This window comes from Pygocentrus nattereri, chromosome 7 (genome assembly GCF_015220715.1).
Source record: "Pygocentrus nattereri isolate fPygNat1 chromosome 7, fPygNat1.pri, whole genome shotgun sequence".
In the NCBI taxonomy this organism is placed as follows: domain Eukaryota; kingdom Metazoa; phylum Chordata; class Actinopteri; order Characiformes; family Serrasalmidae; genus Pygocentrus; species Pygocentrus nattereri.
Window position 1 is genome coordinate 9,127,093 of NC_051217.1, and position 18,242 is coordinate 9,145,334.

At 38.7% G+C, this 18,242-nt stretch overlaps 1 protein-coding gene across 9 annotated transcripts in view; it reads left to right on the forward strand.

Annotated features, from left to right (window-relative positions):
• The window catches only part of pclob (piccolo presynaptic cytomatrix protein b), a 107,395-nt gene that overhangs the window by 68,253 nt on the left and 20,900 nt on the right, over positions 1–18,242 (forward strand). For 4 of the 9 annotated variants that reach the window (XM_037540017.1, XM_017724231.2, XM_017724357.2 and 1 more), the window contains exons 19-26: positions 54–2,208; positions 3,894–3,962; positions 4,694–4,720; positions 9,012–9,100; positions 10,118–10,193; positions 12,280–12,405; positions 16,771–16,882; positions 17,752–17,819. In XM_037540017.1, the coding sequence (XP_037395914.1) occupies positions 54–2,208; positions 3,894–3,962; positions 4,694–4,720; positions 9,012–9,100; positions 10,118–10,193; positions 12,280–12,405; positions 16,771–16,882; positions 17,752–17,819 (2,722 nt within the window). The remainder of the gene's footprint in view (positions 1–53; positions 2,209–3,893; positions 3,963–4,693; positions 4,721–9,011; positions 9,101–10,117; positions 10,194–12,279; positions 12,406–16,770; positions 16,883–17,751; positions 17,820–18,242) is intronic. The other 5 variants (XM_017724506.2, XM_037540021.1, XM_017724303.2 and 2 more) reach the window with 4 other exon arrangements.

An 18,242-nucleotide genomic window follows, 5' to 3' on the forward strand; every position in this document is an offset into this window, starting at 1 on the left:
TAGAGAAAAAAAGGTTTCAGAATAAACAAAAAACAAATGTTTTTCATCTGCAGAGCAAGAGCTCACAGAGTGGTACCACTGTAGGCTCTCAGAAGAAAGTAAAGCGCACTCTTCCTCATCCACCACCAGAAGAGGATACTATTGTTGGCCCTTCAGGATATAGTACTGGATCTGCTCGCAGAAGAATGTGCAGAAACACCACCATGGCTCGAGCCAAAATCCTACAAGATATTGACAAAGAACTGGATTTGGTTGAGAGAGAGTCTTCTAAACTCCGTAAGAAGCAAGCAGAGCTAGATGAGGAGGAGAAAGAGATAGATGCCAAACTGAGGTATCTTGAGATGGGCATTAATCGAAGGAAGGAGGCTTTACTGAAAGAGAGGGAGAAAAGGGAGAGGGCTTATTTGCAAGGTGTGGCAGAGGAGCGTGACTATATGTCTGATAGTGAGGTCAGCAACATCAGAGAAGCACGAGGTAATGGCCATGGACTGGAGCGGCCACGAACTGCCCCTCAGTCAGAGTTCAACCAATTCATCCCACCACAGACTGAAGCTGATTCTCAGTACGCACAACTTGGAAGTCCATACTCCCACTATCAATATGCCTCTCAAACTGGGACACCAAGTCATTTTTCCCAGCAGAACCTGTACCAACAGCAGTCCCTTTATCACCAACAAGTGTCCCCCTACCAGACCCAATCAATGTATTCATCAGTGCCTACACTCAATCAACAATCCCAACAAGCTGGTTATGACCATGCCTCACAGCTCCTTTTGATGCAACAGAAAAGCCGCCAGACTACACTGTCTGACTTGGAGCCAAAGATAACAACAAACTATGAGGTGATACGGAATCAGCCTCTCTTGATTGTTCCCACATCTACAGAGAGTGCCTATGGTGTCTCACATCTTGGGGGCAAATATGGTAACTTAGACTTGAGATTGGGTCTGGAGGAAAGAGGCAGTATGGCTAGCAGCCCCATGTCTAGCATATCAGCAGAGTCATTCTATGCAGACATTGACCATCACAATGCCAGAAACTATGTTATGATCGATGACATAGGGGAGCTGACCAAGGGCTCCACAGGACTGAGCTCCAGCTTCAGTATCCCTGATAAAGATATGAGTAAAACTGACCGCTTGCTCAGGGCTGCTGAAGTTCGTCGAACATCAGATGTGACTGATTTCCTTGGACCTCTTCAAGCTGCTTCCAGGCTGCATTCATATGGTAAGCCAGATGAGGACTCAATGGAGGAACCGTATGAGTTAAAACTGCTAAAGCAGCAAATCAAGCAAGAGTTCAGGAGGGGCACAGATGGTTTGGAACAACTCACAGGTCTGCCTCATTACCTCCATGCTGACAGTTTCAGACATTTCCCTAAGTCTGAGAAATATAGCATTGGAAGGCTCACTCTAGAAAAACAAGCAGCTAAACAGCTTCCAGCCTCAGTCCTTTATCAGAAACAGTTAAAGAATAAGAGAGCACTAATTGACCCTAAAATTACTAAATTTTCCCCCATACAAGAGAGCAGGGACCTGGAACCTGATTACAGTGGTTTTTTGGCATCCACTGGCTCAGCAGTGGGTGGACTATCCAGCAGGGCAAGGCTCCTACAAGATGAAATCACTTTTGGTCTGAGGAAGAACATAGCTGAGCAGCAGAAGTACCTGGGCTCCACACTAAGTACTAACCTGACTCAGTCACTGACCCTTGGTCAGTCTCTTAATCTTGGCCCAACCTTGAGATCATCCCTCCAAGACGATGGCACTTACCCCAGTGGTACCCGGTCCAGACCTTCTTCTAGGCCTTCCTCTGTGTATGGACTTGATTTATCCATCAAAAGAGACCTTTCCAGTTCTTCGCTGAGGTTAAAGACAGAGGGTGAAAGCATAGATTCCCAGTTTGGTATGGCAAGGGCAAAGCCGACTAGTCTGCCCATCAGCCAGAGCAGGGGCCGTATCCCGATTGTGGCACAGAACTCAGAAGAAGAGAGTCCATTGAGCCCTGTGGGGCAACCCATGGGTATGGCAAGAGCATCTGCAGGTCCACTCCCACCTATCTCTGCTGACTCTCGGGATCAGTTTGGTTCCAGTCACTCTTTACCAGAAGTACAGCAGCATATGAGAGAAGAATCACGAACGCGTGGCTATGATCGAGATATAGCCTTCATTATGGATGATCTACAGGGAGCTATGTCAGACAGCGAAGGTAAATTTGCTCGGAGGCTTACTTTAAACACAGCCTTGGTTGACATGTATCTCATGCATGATCCTGATTGTGTTCATATACGTGTGTGTAAGTTCTAATTTTTCACACCTGTTTGTTTTTGTGTAATGATTTTCTTGCACTTGTTTAGAAGTACATTGCATTGTTGTACATGTGCATGACAGTCTTCACTTTCAGTTTCTTTTAGTCTTATACATAATATATTATGTATAAAGATTTTCATATTTAAATACTTAGTCACTGTTTTAGTTCATTTGCATGCTACTCACATTGATTATTTTCTGAACACTTTCCTCTCTCTTTCAAGTAGTTGCTTACAGCAAGTATGCAAATAGGGTTCTGTCTTTTATATAAAATGGTCATCAGTCATTTTCTGTGATTGTATACCAGGTGCCTCCATAAATCTTCAGGGATATGTAGTGTTCAGAAGGGAATGCTTTCTGCTTCTAATATTTTACTGCAGTACTAAAATGAGAATGTAGATTCAGTAGTTATGTAGATGTTGTAATAATTAAACAGCACTTAGAACTTACTTTGGAGATCTGCTTAAAAAATGTGTGAACATGTTATAAAAAGGTATACTGTATAGTCATTTAAACAAGTCTAGAATTCATGTCAGCCGGTTTTGTTTAGTTTCAGTTGTCTCACAAGTTTAGTATAAGAAAATGTGCATTCAGTTTTTGTGTGCCTCATCTTGGCTAGCTGGTATTAAGTACATGCTAACACGATGGTGTAAATTAAGCCTGTCACTACTTCTCCCAGTCAGTGACTATCATTACTAAATTAAAATAAAAAATTTATGACAGTAAAAAATTCTAATGATAATAAACACTTCAATGGCAAATGTTTTGGAGGCACTACATCCAGTTTCCTAATAAATTGCTATTTGAATTCTCCAAATTATCTGCGCTTTAATCATTCCTTTCAATGCATGTTAATGCTTTCCAGACACTGATTAAGCTTATTCTAGATTGACTTAAAGATTGAATTCCAGTAGACAGTGTAATTTCATCAAAACTAAGCTTACAGTGTTCCTGGAAAAACAGTCCATAATTTTTGGATAATGATAAAGGTGCTTGCTGTTTACTGCATGGCTTTTTGAGTGATCATTAAACTGAATGCTGTGTTGGGATTGCCGTTTGTCTTGGAACTATATTTTATTCCCTGCATGTGAGTATCTACAGTACATATGATTGTACATGATGCCTCTTGATGTTATGTGCACTTCAGTTATAACATTTAGGTTAGGAAGAGTGTACTACGTAAATAATTGTTTTAGTTAATGTTTCAGTTTACAGTGTCATTGCTTTGCTGTATTTATTGAAAGGATAGTATGTAGTAGAAATAAAACAAACATAGGTCCTGTTACTGGACTACTTTTAACTCTATGTGTATACTGGAATTAATCTCTAGTTGAGTAAGTTGAGCACATTTTTCCTCAGTGGAAATCTATGCAGGGATTTGTCAATGAAACTGCTGTGCACTCTAGAGCTAAGTTGAGTCTGTGTCTGAAGTACTGGCCCTTAGTAGTTGTAGTACTTACTGTATCAGAGTGGGATTTATTAAGTCATAAGATATAGTCCTGGACCATGAAATACTGTGAGGATTACATTATACATTATCGACCCAAAGCAGTTTTAAGAATGTGAATATGCTTTGGTTTGCAGCACTAAATGACCCCATGATGGTTTTGCACAGAAGTGACCCCAGGCTCGTCCATGAGGGTATCAGACACGGTAGAATATCATTGTAGTTGTATTCTATAAATCAACCATTTACCTGTTTAAATGTTGAATGCAACTATAACACCGTCTGTCACCGCTAACACCATTAGCCTATTTAAAAATGACCCAAACCACTCATCACTTCAGCAAACTAATACTGACAGCCAATTAACTAATATATAATATCTGTACCTCTTTGAAAAACTTTAGGGATCAGTTTGGCAAATAAATATTCCAATGTTTCAAAGAAGGTTTGTTTTACATACATTATAGCAAAAGGGGCTGGCATGAATGAATTGAGCAGTTGGGTTTACTTGTCTTTTCCTTAATTGTTAGCATAAGCTGTGGTGTATTATTTCTATGAGTGTATTATAAAGTTGCTTTGTACTGTTAAGAGACAACAAAATTTAGCTGTGCAATCTGTAGTATCCTTATATGCCCTGCAGTTGATTGATTTATCAATCAATTTTCTGCAAAATATACAATTTTGAGTTATGTATTCATGCCAGCTCCAATAAAAACACATTCAACACCCCTGGCAGGACGCTGTTGGGTGCACTGACCCTTTGCATTCAGTATCACTGCATGTGTACAAAAGGAATTGAACCGTACATTACTGTTAAAGTATGTACACTATACTGTCACATAGGCAGTCTTTACTCTGGGTAAACAACCATTTCAAAACAGCCTTCTCTAAAGCTGTTTTTGTACAAATCCACTGAAATGCAATGTTTGCATCACAGCAGGACGTCCTAGCTGGAAGGTAGAAGGTGAGAGTTATTGTACAATGGCATTCAAAATCCCATTAAACATAAATCAACTCGTCCCATGCGTGCCATAGTCTTGACTGATGGGCATATCTCTGTGGTGCACCTCAGCCCCATCCTGGATTCATGTTCATATACTGCACTAGGTAACTCACATGACCTGATCATATCCACAAGGACACATGCATATCTACATGCCTACATATGTGTTTTACCATGATAATGGCATGTTGGAATGCCAGATCTCAGTGTGTTGAGGTTTCAGTTCAGTCCATCAAAGGGTCATAAGTTCACAGCATGATCAATGCATCCTCACACAAGTGAAGGAGTGAACGTACGGCAGATTTAATGTCACTCAGTAATGTCCTTTATTATAGAACTACTTAAGCCAGACTGCTCTCGTCTCAGGTCACTTGATTTGAATTCAAGAAATAACTGACCATAGTTGAAACTTTGCAGAGGTGGGTAGAGCAACCAAAATAAATACTCAATAGAAAGTTTTGTTACTTCAGTAAAATAATGACTCAAGTCTTTCCAAAATACAGCTTGAATAGAAGTACAAAAAGTATCAGATCCACAAACATAAGTAAATACTGAGCAGCAGACAATCAACCACATCTATCACCAAAAAAACTGTTTATTAGAAAAGTTATATTAAAAGTTTATTGGGTACTGTTCCTCATTTGATATTCATGCTCTAAAATAATAAAACCTTAAGTCAGAGGTGTGAATGCTCACAAATCAGCACAAGTGGTGTCTACAACGTACATAACCTGAAGAAATTGGCAGCTAAACAATTAAAATGTAACTAAGTAAAAAGCAGATTACTTTCTTCACGAATGTAATTGAGTAATAATGAAAGTAGTGGCGTAGGTTTCAGTGTTTCATTTCAACTTGGCAACAGCTGTAGCGATTAGATAGAGTAGCCTTAGCAGACAAAGTGCTCAGAGAGAAAAGCGCAATGACAGAGGAGAGGCACTTAATCTACGTAAGTCAAAGCGAATGCCTTTAGAGCAGGCTTGTCAAATTGGGGACTCTGCTGAGATGACCATTTCCCCTCGTCCACCACTCTGGATTCAGTTCATGATGGCCTTGTTAATTAGCTGAAGCGCTGAATCAGGTGTGCCCAGAAGGACTGGAGCCTGACACATGTGCTTTAGAGTGAGACTCAACTGGACATTTTAATGTCTGGCTGGCAGTACCAACCAGGCACCGCACAACGAAGCTCGAAACTGGACACCTGGCAACCCTAGATAAACATACTTACCACAACCTACCACACGCTTTTTTCCTAGGTTTAACAATGTAAATCTACTAGACCTACTAAACTAACTAGATAACTAGCTATTGCTAGCAAGTCTACAGCATCTTCTTGATCCAGGAAAAGCTACAGGCTGCGGAAGGTAAGAAGCTGGCAGTGTCATATTATTTATCACAGATTGACTACTTAGTTTACCGCACCTTTAAACAAGCTTGGACATTGGAAAAGTGGAGCTGCTCGGTCTGCCACAGTACAGGAACATGAAAACTGACTGTGTACGGACTGCATTTCCCATGAGTCCAAGCAAAAGGATGGAAAGTTACCTTTTGATCCGCTCTAGCAATCTAAAGCAAGCACAACACACTCTTCAACAGCAGAGTTAGGATGTGTTGAGAATGACGTTTAACTAGGTTTGAAAATAACTTACTCATGAAAGTACAACCTCGTTACAGTTTTAGTTCAGTGCACGTGTTGGATGAAATGTTCCTAATTACTACCAGAGACTTTATAAAAGGACTTTTTATAAAATGGTTATTTCCAGTTCTAAAATCTGTATTGAGGGAGTCTTTTTGAGTCTTTTTATTTATTTATTTATTTATTTATTTTTTGTTTGGCTGACAATTTAGTCTCTTAACTAGAACTACTAAAATTATGTTTCTAGGCAGAATACAGGTTTATGTTGAATATTATTAATAATGACTGAAATTACTTTCTGAAAATTGTGTATTTTATCATATTTTATGCTGGCCACTGTGTTATAAAAGGGCTGGGTTTAGAACACCAGATAAAATTGCAGTAAGTTAGCACAGCGTCTAATGGTTTATTTCTTTAGCTACTAGCTACCCACCTCTGAAACCTTCCAACAGACAACACAGAGTTTGCTGCCTGCAGCTTACACAGTGGAGAACGGGGCACAGACTAACACGTTTTGGTTTTTGCCAAATAATTGTAAAAATATTTCAGAGAGATTTTTATTGGTACAAGCTGAAATAGGAAAAAATGAACTAAAAAGCTGTTGTTTTGGAATAATTCAGCCAAAAGCAGAGTTAGTGTACAGCTTTTTTTGGGTGATGGCAGAGTTGGATGAATCAGAACACGTGTTTAGAATACAGAAATGAATGAGGACATTGTCCAAGTTACATTTTGTAAAGGCAATGTTCAGTTACCTTTTGCATTTTTAAGAGAATATTTATAGAGTACTAACCTGAGTAAGCCTGAGTAGACTGATAAATCAATGTAACAAGCCAGTTATTAATCTGAGTGTTACTGAGCTCTTTTGAGAGATGATGAAACTAATAAACTTCCTAGTACTGGACATGTTTGCAAGTGGCAAGTTTAGCATCAGCGTTGTACTGGACTTCTGCTTGGGGGATTGTGGGAGCTGCAGACTGGAGCAGGCACTGAGAGAGGATATTTATTTTTAATGATTTAGATTTTTTCATAAAACATGTTAGCAGAATATGTGCACGAAGAAAACTGCCAAATAATGGTAAGGAACAGTGTGAATTAAGTGGAAAAAATATTGTTTATGTACTTTTTATGTGCTGTAACAGCACATTTAAGAAGTGTATTCAGTTTTCAACAGTCACTGCTTTTTCAAAGTTTTTTGCCCAACCCTGAGTGTTGGATCAGTTGTAATGAGCAGTTGCAAAAAAGTCTGGTAAATCAATGCAAACACAAAGATTTCAATTAGGCCTCATAAAAAATTAGAGAAGTCCGTATTTCCTCATATAGTTAATCAAAAAATACTACATGTAAATGTAAATGAACTGTATTTTACAAGCTTTTTTTGTTAATCATTCATTTTTATATATGTACATATTTTCAGGTCTGGTTGAACTACATTATTTGAACCAGACCTGAAAATATGTACATAATACGGACTTCTCTAATTGTTTATGAGGCCTAATTGAAACGGCTTTAAAACTAATCCCAACTATGTGGAGGCTGCGAGTTACTTGCTTTAAAGCTTCACACTGGTGCTGTAACAGCCTCCAAGAGAGCAATAAAAGTAGTACAGGTGAGATTAATAATGGGGGAAAAAGCCTACAAGATGGGAAATGTTACTTTTATGGTGCAAACTGGTCTTCGAGGTGAATTTTGAGAAACACATGTTCAGTTGCTGTCAAAATCCACAGATGCCATGGGAAATACAAAAAGATGACCAAATGCACATTCTACTTGAAACCGTTCAACTTCATAAAACATTGATTTTGCATTTTACCCCGTGTGAGGTTGTGCCCCGCTCTCCCTTATGACAAGATATATCAGATATGCAATTATATAATAACAATAATAGTTTATTTGTCAGTTTAAGAAGGATCATCAGCAGTTATCTGACTTTAATCACTTGACATGCATATTCCCGTATAGGCCTGGTTTTATGGGCTGGAATGATTTTCACAAACTGTCTTTATAGATGTGAACAAGCAGCTACATGATACATTTGGTGTAATGTAGGTAGTGGAGTGTGAAAGAGGTACTTCTACAGTGATGTAGAGCTGCGGAGTGTTTTGTTCTTTAACAGCATTGTATTCATTAGCTGTACAGTAAAAGGCCAGCTCACAGTGTGGATGAGACACTGGAGCTTATCAGTGTTAATCTAGTGAAGTGTGGATAAGGCATCTCATTCTCGTTGTTTGTGTGTCTGTTGTGGTTTGAAGCCACAGCAGCTCTCTGTCCCACTATCAGCGCATGATGTGTGGACAAGCCCTGTGTGAGGGACATGGTTTGCATGCAAAGACATGCATGCCCTGTACGTATACCTTTGCTTGTGTCTCAGTCCACTGCTCTTATGACCCACACCTCTTACCATGACTGTTCCTTGTAAGGTTAGTCCACCTTATTGAATTATCACCTGACAAGTGCTGCTGCCAAGGCCAGCACCAGCTTTTAAGCCACATCCATCTAGAATAAACATCCTAATAGTCTTCTCAGAGGTGGTAAGGGGGTGGAGAAAAGCAGATGGAATGGGACACAGTTTCAAATTTAATCAGTTTAGTGGTGCAATTGTTACTCTCCTCTCCCTTGAAGCCTACCATCTGCAGCATGAAGAGACTGACTGGTTTGATAAACCTCGTGAGGGCCGTGGGGGACCACACTCAGGACAGGACAGGAGACAGGTGAGGTGTTACAATCATACATACAGTAAAAAACCACAGGGCTGAGTTAAGTCCTACAGTTAGGAACTGACTCCAAATAAATTCAGAATGAAGAATGTTTAGAGTGAAATCATCGCTGTAAAAAGTTGATTTTGTTTACATCACATCAAATGTGACTCATTTCCTACTCGGCACCCATGCAAAATTGGTATACATTGAAAATGCAATACAATATATGTGACAGCATATTCCAAAATACATATAGGTAGTGATCACATACATGTCCAATAAAAGGGGTTTCTCTTTATTATATATATATATATATATATATATATATATATATATATATATATATATATATATATATATATATATATATACAACACATTGGTTGAGAAGAATTATCACAAATAACAATCATTCTGCCAAACACATATTGCCAAGTAATGATTTGCTTTCACTGCACTTGACTGTTTGACTGTTGCTGTGTTTCTACTGTAGCATTTACAAAAACTGACAATTTATACATTAGATAACTTACAACATAATATTTGACCGGCAGCCCATTTAGTGAGGACCTGTTTGATAAATAACTACTACGTTTATTGCTGGTAAATGTTAGATTTTGTGTATGCATATATAATGTTTTTTGGGTGACACTTTATTTTGAGTGGTTCTTTTAGGTGAAACAAATGTAAAATAGACTCTTAGTAACTTGTCAAAAACACATGAAGGTTGGAATAGGTTTTGGGTTGAGGTTAGGGTTTAGATTAGAGCCAGGGTTAGGTTTTGGGAAAGGTTGTTTTTTGTTTAATGCAAGTAACATATCAAGTAATGTATCAACAGCACATCTACAAGATATCTACTGCAATGTATTCAGTAGATGCACTATTGCTACTTCACTTCATTTTTTGTTAGTGTGTTACTGATAATCTGTTAAGAGATTATTAATCATCTACAAAGGACAACTCCAAATAAAGTGTTACCATATTTGTTACTCATTTCATTAACATTTTGATTTTGTATACTGTGTTGCAGGTGAAAGCTATACATTATCCTTTTCCCCACACTCGCATCAAACTGCAGAGGGACCCTAAAGACCACACTGTCTCAGGTATACTCTTCACTATGCTTTGTACTTAGTTTTCAGTAGCTACAGTTCAGTGCCAAGACCTAAAATTATAAAATGGATACAGATACACAGATTTTACACTCTTGAAAATAATGGTGCTAAGAAGGATTTCTGTGGCAAGATCTTAGAAGAACTCCTTTTGGTTTCCTAAAAAACATTTTAATGGATGGCATCATTTTTCTAAATGAGTTGTGTGAGGGAAGAGCCTTTTTAAAGTTCTGCATTTTGGAAATGCTTCCCACACAGGATAAAGCAGTGGACAAAACTTTTAATGGTTTTTATACCTTTCTGAGACACAGCCGTCCAGTCAGCTTAGATGTTGCTTTGCCAAACACAGCAACAGTAGAAATTACAAAAGAACAGAACAATTAACTGTATACTTATTAGTTTTATATCCTGACTACATAATGCTGCTATACAGTATCTCACAAAAGTAAGTACGTCCCTCATATTTCTGCAAATATTTTATAATATCTTTTCATGGGACAAGACTATAGAAATGAAATTGGATATAACCTAAAGCAGTCAGTGTACAGCTTGTATAGCAGTATAGATTTACTGTCCTCTGAAAATAACTCAACACATAGCCATTAATGTCTAAACAGCTGGCAACATAAGTGAGTTCACCTCACAGTGAACATGTCCAAATTGTGCTCAGAGTGTCAATATTTTGCATGACAATGATTATTATAGGCCACTGCCTTAACCCTTTTGGGCATAGAATTCCATCACTTTTACAATAAGCAAGGCAGTTGTCATCTTATTGGTCAAAGAATGTTGGAGATGGAGCTGCCGGGTAGAAGGAGAAGAGGTAGACCTCAGAGAAGTTTTATGGATGTAGTGAAGGTGGACATGGAGATGGTTGGTGTAAAAGTAGAGGAGGCAGTGGATAGGGCAAGATGGAGGCAGATGATCCACTGTGGTGACCCCTAAAGGGAGCAGCCGAAAGAAGAAGAAGAAGAAGGCAGTTGTCATCTTGGAGGTGTGTTTGGGATCATTATCGTGTTGGAAAACTGCCATGCGGCACAGTTTCTGAAGGGAGGGGATCATGCTCTGCTCCAGAATGTCACAGTACATGCTGGAATTCATGTTTCCTTCAATGAACCGCAGCTCCCCAGTGCCAGCAGCACTCATGCAGCTCTAGACCATGATGCTACCACCTGTAGGCAAGAGACAGTTGTCTTGGTACTCCTCACCAGGGTGCCACCACACGTGCTGGACACCATCTGAGCCAAACAAGTTTATCTTGGTGTCGTCAGACCACAGGACATGGTTCCAGTAATCCATGTTCTTGGACTGCTTGTCTTCTATTTTTTGAAGCCAACCTCTGGAAATGACGCTGAACATGTGGACTCAACTTCTTTGGTCGACCCTGGCGAGGCCTGTTCTGAGTGGAACCTGTCCTGGAAAACTGCTGTATGACCTTGGCCATTGTGTTATAGCTCAGTTTCAGGGTGTTAGCAATCTTCTTAAAGCCTAGGCCATCTTTGTGGAGAGCGACAATTCTATTTCTCACATCCTCAGAAAGTTCTTTGCCATGAGGTGCCATGTTGAATATCCAGTGGCCAGTATGAGAGAATTGTACCCAAAACACCACATTTAACAGCCCTGCTCCCCATTCACACCTGGAACCTTGTAGCTCTAAAGAGTCACATGACACCCCGTGGGACAACGGCACAATTTGGACATGTTCACTGTGAGGGGAACTCACTTGTGTTGCCAGCTATTTAGACATTAATGGCTGTGTGTTGAGTTATTTTCAGAGGACAGTAAATCTATACTGCTATACAAGCTGTACACTCACTACTTTGTTATATCCAAGTTTCATTTCTGTAGTGTTGTCCCATGAAAAAATATAATAAAATATTTGCAGAAATGTGAGGGGTATACTTACTTTTGTGAGATGCTGTATGTTACTACCTGACTGTTAAATCATGCAGAAATGTTGAAACATTAGCAGACTTCCCTGTAAACTATGATCTAATGAGTAGCCTTTGATGTATATTTTGTCAGTGTGTTACATACTAAAAGCAAAACTATTAAGGAGCTGTTTGCATACCATGTTTAGGGAGCGGGATGGGCATCCGAGTGGTGGGAGGAAAGGAGATTCCAGGTTCTAATGGAGAGATTGGAGCATACATCGCTAAAGTGTCGGCTGGAGGCTCTGCTGAGCGCACAGGGAAGGTGGTAGAAGGTGAGATTTTTACATTTAATTAGACAGGGCCATGGCTGAGGGAAAAAAGCCAGGACCGGTGCTCCTCATAATAGCTGTTCATTTGCTCTTTTTGATGTTATTTTATATATCAACTGTAGTACCTTGTGCAATTATTAAAATAGCACACTTTGACAAACGTTATTGGCCCCATTTCAGGCAGATGTAGCTTAAAGCAGGCATTTCTCGTTTCTGACTAGTGTGCACTATGACTGTGCTGTCCCCATGGACTGTAGCTAACTCAGCATCTCCTGTCACTCTAGATAAGCCCATCTCATAGATACGGAGCTGAACTGAGCATGCTATGGCCTTTGGGACAGTGATGGAGAGCCTTGGTGCTTGGGTTATTATTTTAGAGGCTTATCAACACCAGAGTCACCTTTAATGCTATCATTTTCATCCTAAGATTACAGAGCTAAAGTATTTTTTCTGCAGCAGTGAATAAATGCAAAAATGTTTTCCTCTCTACAGAAACGATGAAATGCATGTTTAGTTGCTGTTAATATCCCCATACTGTTAAGACCTGAAAGCCTTTTATTATACTTTCCATTTAATCCACAATAACCTTTTCATATGTTATTTTGTCTTTGCAGTATTTGAGCTCTGATGTGTTTTAGATTACTCAAGCATATGGTGTTCATCTTAAAAGCCATTTCCTCTGTTGTAATATGATAGCACCTCCTGCAGTAAAGGCATCAGACTACAGTTCAGCCTACTGATATTAGTGGGAGAGGAAGAAACAAAAAATCAGTTGTGCTCATTGCTAGGACTCTCCCAAAATACATGTAGGGGAAATTCATGCTTAATTTGTTCCACCTGACTTTGAAGACATAATGTAACTCATTCTTTAGAGCATTTTGTCTGAATTGCCATGAAGGGCCAAGGGCCAGTAGTTTAGACCATGGCAGACATGTGAATGATGTTCTTCTGTGTCTTAGCTCCTGAACAGCTTCGTAAGCAAAAGGCCTATCTGAAGACTCACTTTCATTTATGTAAGTGCTGAGGAGTTGGCCCTGAGAGTGGTTTGCAGTGTTTCTTTCTCAGCTCTTTTACCTTCACTCATTTATTTGTCTGTGTTCTTTCCTGGCTCACACTTCCCTCTAATTGAATAGGGTGTCTTTTTAGGGAGGCTAATTTAAGAGGAATGCAAATGGTGTGTATATGCGTGCTCCATTTTGCTTCTACAGTTTCTGGATGATGCAGTTTTTTCTTGTTTTTTGGATTTTTAAATTGCTAAATGCTACATTTCAAGACAGTGTTTAATATCCAATGTCAGCAAAGTTCTTCTAAGGGGTTTATAAGGTTCTATAAATGGATATACATAGTTTTGGTGTGACATTTCCACCACAGACAGAGGTGGGTAATATGACACAAATAAACACTAAAAATACTTGAAGACATTTTCTACAATGCATGATATGTAACATTATTAAGCTTGACTATGAACCTGTAGTGCCAAATGCAGAACATGCACAGTGTTTTACTGCACATGACTACATCAAATTAAACAGGACCATTTATGCTCTCTTGGGTGTTTTTCCACTACACACTCAAAAACAAGAACTGACGCAAACAGGAACGAACAGAGCTTGCGGTTCTAGTTGTAGGTCGTTTCCACTTGCTTAGACAGCTGGAACAATCATTATACCTGAGCTCAACATTTTCATTGTCTTTTTATGCAGGGTTGTCCCTGTGTTCCTAGGGCCTTACAGTGCTGTAAAAAAGTATTTGCCCCTCACCCAATTTCTTTTTTCTGTTTTCTATTTTTGCTAATTTGTCACATTTAATCGTTTCAGATCATCCAACTAATTTTAATATAAGATAAAGACATGAGTAAACAAAAATGCAACTTTTAAATGATCATTCCATTTATTGAAGATAAAGATTTATTCAAAACATAAATGACCCATGCGAAGTAACTGCCCACTCCTCTTTGTATAATTATTTGAACTTGGTTACATTGGAGGGTTTTTGAGCATGAACTGCCAGTTTAAGATCTTGCCACAGCATCTTAATAAAATTCAAGTTACTTTGACTCAGCCACTCCAAAACTTACTTGCTTGTGTGCTTATGGCCATTGCCCTGCTGCATAATTCAATTACACTTGAGCTTTAGGTCACAAACTTACGGGCAGACATTCTCCTTCAGGATTTTCTGATGGAGAGCAGAATTTATGGTTCCATCAATTAAGACAAGTCATCCAAGCAGTCCCAGACTATCACACTACCACCACCATGTTTGACCATTGATTTGATGTTCTTATGGTGGAATGCGATGTTACCTTTATGCCAGATGTAATGAGATCCATTTCTTCCAAAATGTTTTGTCTCGTCAGTCCAACAGAATATTATCCCAAAAAGTTTTAGGGGTCATGTAAATGTTTTTTTTTGGCAAATGCGAGATGAGCCTAACAACTCTCCCATGAATGCCATTTTTGCTCAAAGTCTTTCTTATTGTAGAGTCGTTTACAGTGAGCTTAACTGAGGCAAGTGAGTCATGTAGTTCCTTAGACATTCATCTGGGTTTTTGGTGACCTCCTGCATGAGTCATCAGTGCACTCTTGGTGAAATTTTGGTATGTCAGCCACTTCTAGAAAGGTTCACCACTGTTCCAAGTTTTATCCATTTGTGTATAATGGCTTTCAACATGTTTCGCTGGAGTCCCAGGGCCTTAGCAATGGCTCTGAAACCCTTCTCTTGGTCTGATAGATTTCAGTGACTTTATTTCGCATCTGTGTTTGAATCTGTTCAGAATGTGGCATCATGAACTACTTTTTGGACCTTCTAGTCTGCTTCACATTGCCAGGCAGGTTCTGTTTAAGTAATTGTTTAGATTCAGTAAGTCTGGCACTAATCATGTCATGAACTACTTTTTGGACCTTCTAGTCTGCTTCACATTGCCAGGCAGGTTCTGTTTAAGTAATGTTTAGATTCAGTAAGTCTGGCACTAATCATGTCTTCTTGTGGATAGTGACATTGAACCCAATAGTCAAATTTACTTAACTGGTTGATTTAGTAGCTAGGGGGCAGTTACTTTTTCACATAGTGTCACGTAGGGCTGAACAGCATTTTTCTTTCAGTAAATGGAATCATCACTTTAAAACAGCATTTTGTGTTTATATTGGTTATCTTTGTCTAATATTAAAAGTAATATGATGATATAAAACATTCAAATGTGACAAAGAGCCAGGAAATAGAAGTAGTTAAGAAGGGGCAGTACTTTTTCACAGCACTGTATGTTCCCCAGGCAATTCATTTTCTCATTGAAATTGGTTGAAAACAGACTTCCAGGGCCTGATGTTCCCTTATTAAATTTTCTAGAAGAAACTCTGTGTTCCCGTGGCCTCATGTTTCAGCCCCAATTTTCCCAGATATCATTGTGATCTGATGCTACATTCACTTGCTAGTTAGCTAGCTAAGAACTACAGAAGAAGCAACAACAAAAATGTTAATGTACCACACTTAAACCAGATAAAACAAGTCTTCAAAAAATGCATGCATTCTTCACATAATGAAAAATATGTGCAATAAACTGTACTGTTCTGCTAACTCACAAAATGCCTACATTTACACAGACTGGTGTGGAATCAAGCAAAGCTTCCACTTCTTTCCACTTGAGAGAGTGAGCTGACACATTAGCTATACTATAGCTTTGACACTAGATGAGTTAACATCAGATTGTACACAGAATCATGTATGAAATCAAACAAAGCTGATCTTTTCCTCTATTGAGTGTGAATATATGAGCAAAAATACTTATTCTGTGGAGATTAGAATAAATACAAATGATGTTATTACTAGCTTCCTAACTGGCTTATGCCACCAATTCAAACTAGAAACTAGAGACAAACTAGAGACACAGAAGTGCACTGGTGCCTATATGTCCAATATGTGTCAATCTTGAGTAGATGCTAAAACCGTGAAACTGTAGCCTTCTGTACTGGATTGATAGCCAGTGGAAAAAGCATAGTACTCATTTTCTAGTGCCAAAGGTTCCAGGGTTTCGCACATTGTCAGTATTTGATCTCCGAATAGTGTGAGACCTTAAACAGTTGTGCTGCTAGGCAGCCCAAGTTAAAGCTCTTTGTAATGAAACATTTAGTTAGTCAGTGCTCTGTAAGTATTGCCAGTATGCTCAGAGAAGTTTATGGATAAATCATTTTTATTGATATCATGGTCATATACCCACCCCTAACCACACACTTTATCTCTGTCTTCTTATATACTCCAAAAAGGTTTTTGAAGGTAGATACTAATGCAGAGTCTGTTGGTAAATGTAACTTAATGGATATATTTCTCCCCCGCCTCTCTCCATTCCTCTGTGGTGGCTGTGTTGTGCGCACTGCAGGAATGCAAGTCCTGGAGTGGAACGGAATCCCTCTGATGGGCAAGACCTATGAGGAGGTGCAGAGCATCATGGGTCAGCAGCACAGTGGCGATGTAGAGATATGTGTGCGCCTGTGAGTTGGCCTCTTTTTTTTTTTGTCTATTCACAAATCTGTGAGTCAAATTTATCATCATTATTTGCAACAAATAAACCTGCTATAACTGTAACACTGAATTCCAATACAAAATCATTTTTTTGATAAGCCTAATATACATCTTACACTGATTATAGCTTCAAAACAGAGGACACCCCCCAGACTACACAGTGGAAGGGCAAACAAACGGATGCTGTAGCTATAACTGACTGCACTGTAACTCCACTATAGTCTTCTCAAAACTATTAGATTAATATTGTAGTTCTGCAGGATTTAAAAAGTAAACCCCTCCCAAATATCACAAAACAAAAAACTGTGAATCAAAATTTTTTACCATACTTATCTGTTACTGTAACTTTGAAATTTTAGTTTGGCATGTCTGTTAAATTGTCTATTGAAATATTGCCTCTGTCCAAAAAACCCCCCAAATATGTTTTTTTTTGCATCATCTGAGCTCATCAGCTGCCCTTTATGTTGTGTTAAAATTTCATGATTTAAAAAAAAGAAAAAAAAACATTACTTACAAACTTTCTAGTGATATTTAGTTAATTAACAGCAACATTATGGTTATGGTTATGGTTAGGTATAGGTGTAGGTTTTGCCTTGAGGTTAAGGTTAGGGTTAGGTTTAGGGTTCGGAATAGATTTAATAAAATTTTTCATGCTGAATTTAATGCTGAGGTTCTGTTTTATTTAATAGCTATTTAGCTGAATGTTACTTAAAGACAGACTAAGCATTTATAAAACACATACAGTGGACCATCCTAATAAAGTGTTACCATTTTTTTTTTTTTTTGGCCAGCAAAAGCTTAATGTTAACTGAATGTTGTTTTAATGTGTTGCTTTTAGAGACCTGAACATGCTCTCAGACTCAGAGCATCCACAGCAGCTGGAGCTGCAGTCTCAGCTAAAGGCTGGTAAGGCTTTATTCATAGTCACTGAATGCAGATGTCTTGCTTTCTCTAGCACAAACACATTTCGCGACATTATTGTTTTCCATTCAGTGCACAGTAGCCTTTCAATCTGTTATTTATTTTGTCTTTGCAATATGTGAGCGCTGATCTGCTTTTAGATTACTGCAGCATCTGGTGTTCATCTTAAAAGTTATTTCCGCTGTTGTAGTGTGATACTGCAGTAAAGGTGCTGGGCTGCAGATAAGCTAAGTGATAATAATATCAGAAGAAGCAGAAATAGAAAATAAATTGTTTCCCCCATACAGAAACACACACACACACACACACACACACACATACACAACCATTCAAAAGTGTAGAATCAGTGTTTTCAGTAATATAAAGCCAATGTAATTTCAGATATGTGCAGATAAATGCCTAAAAGGA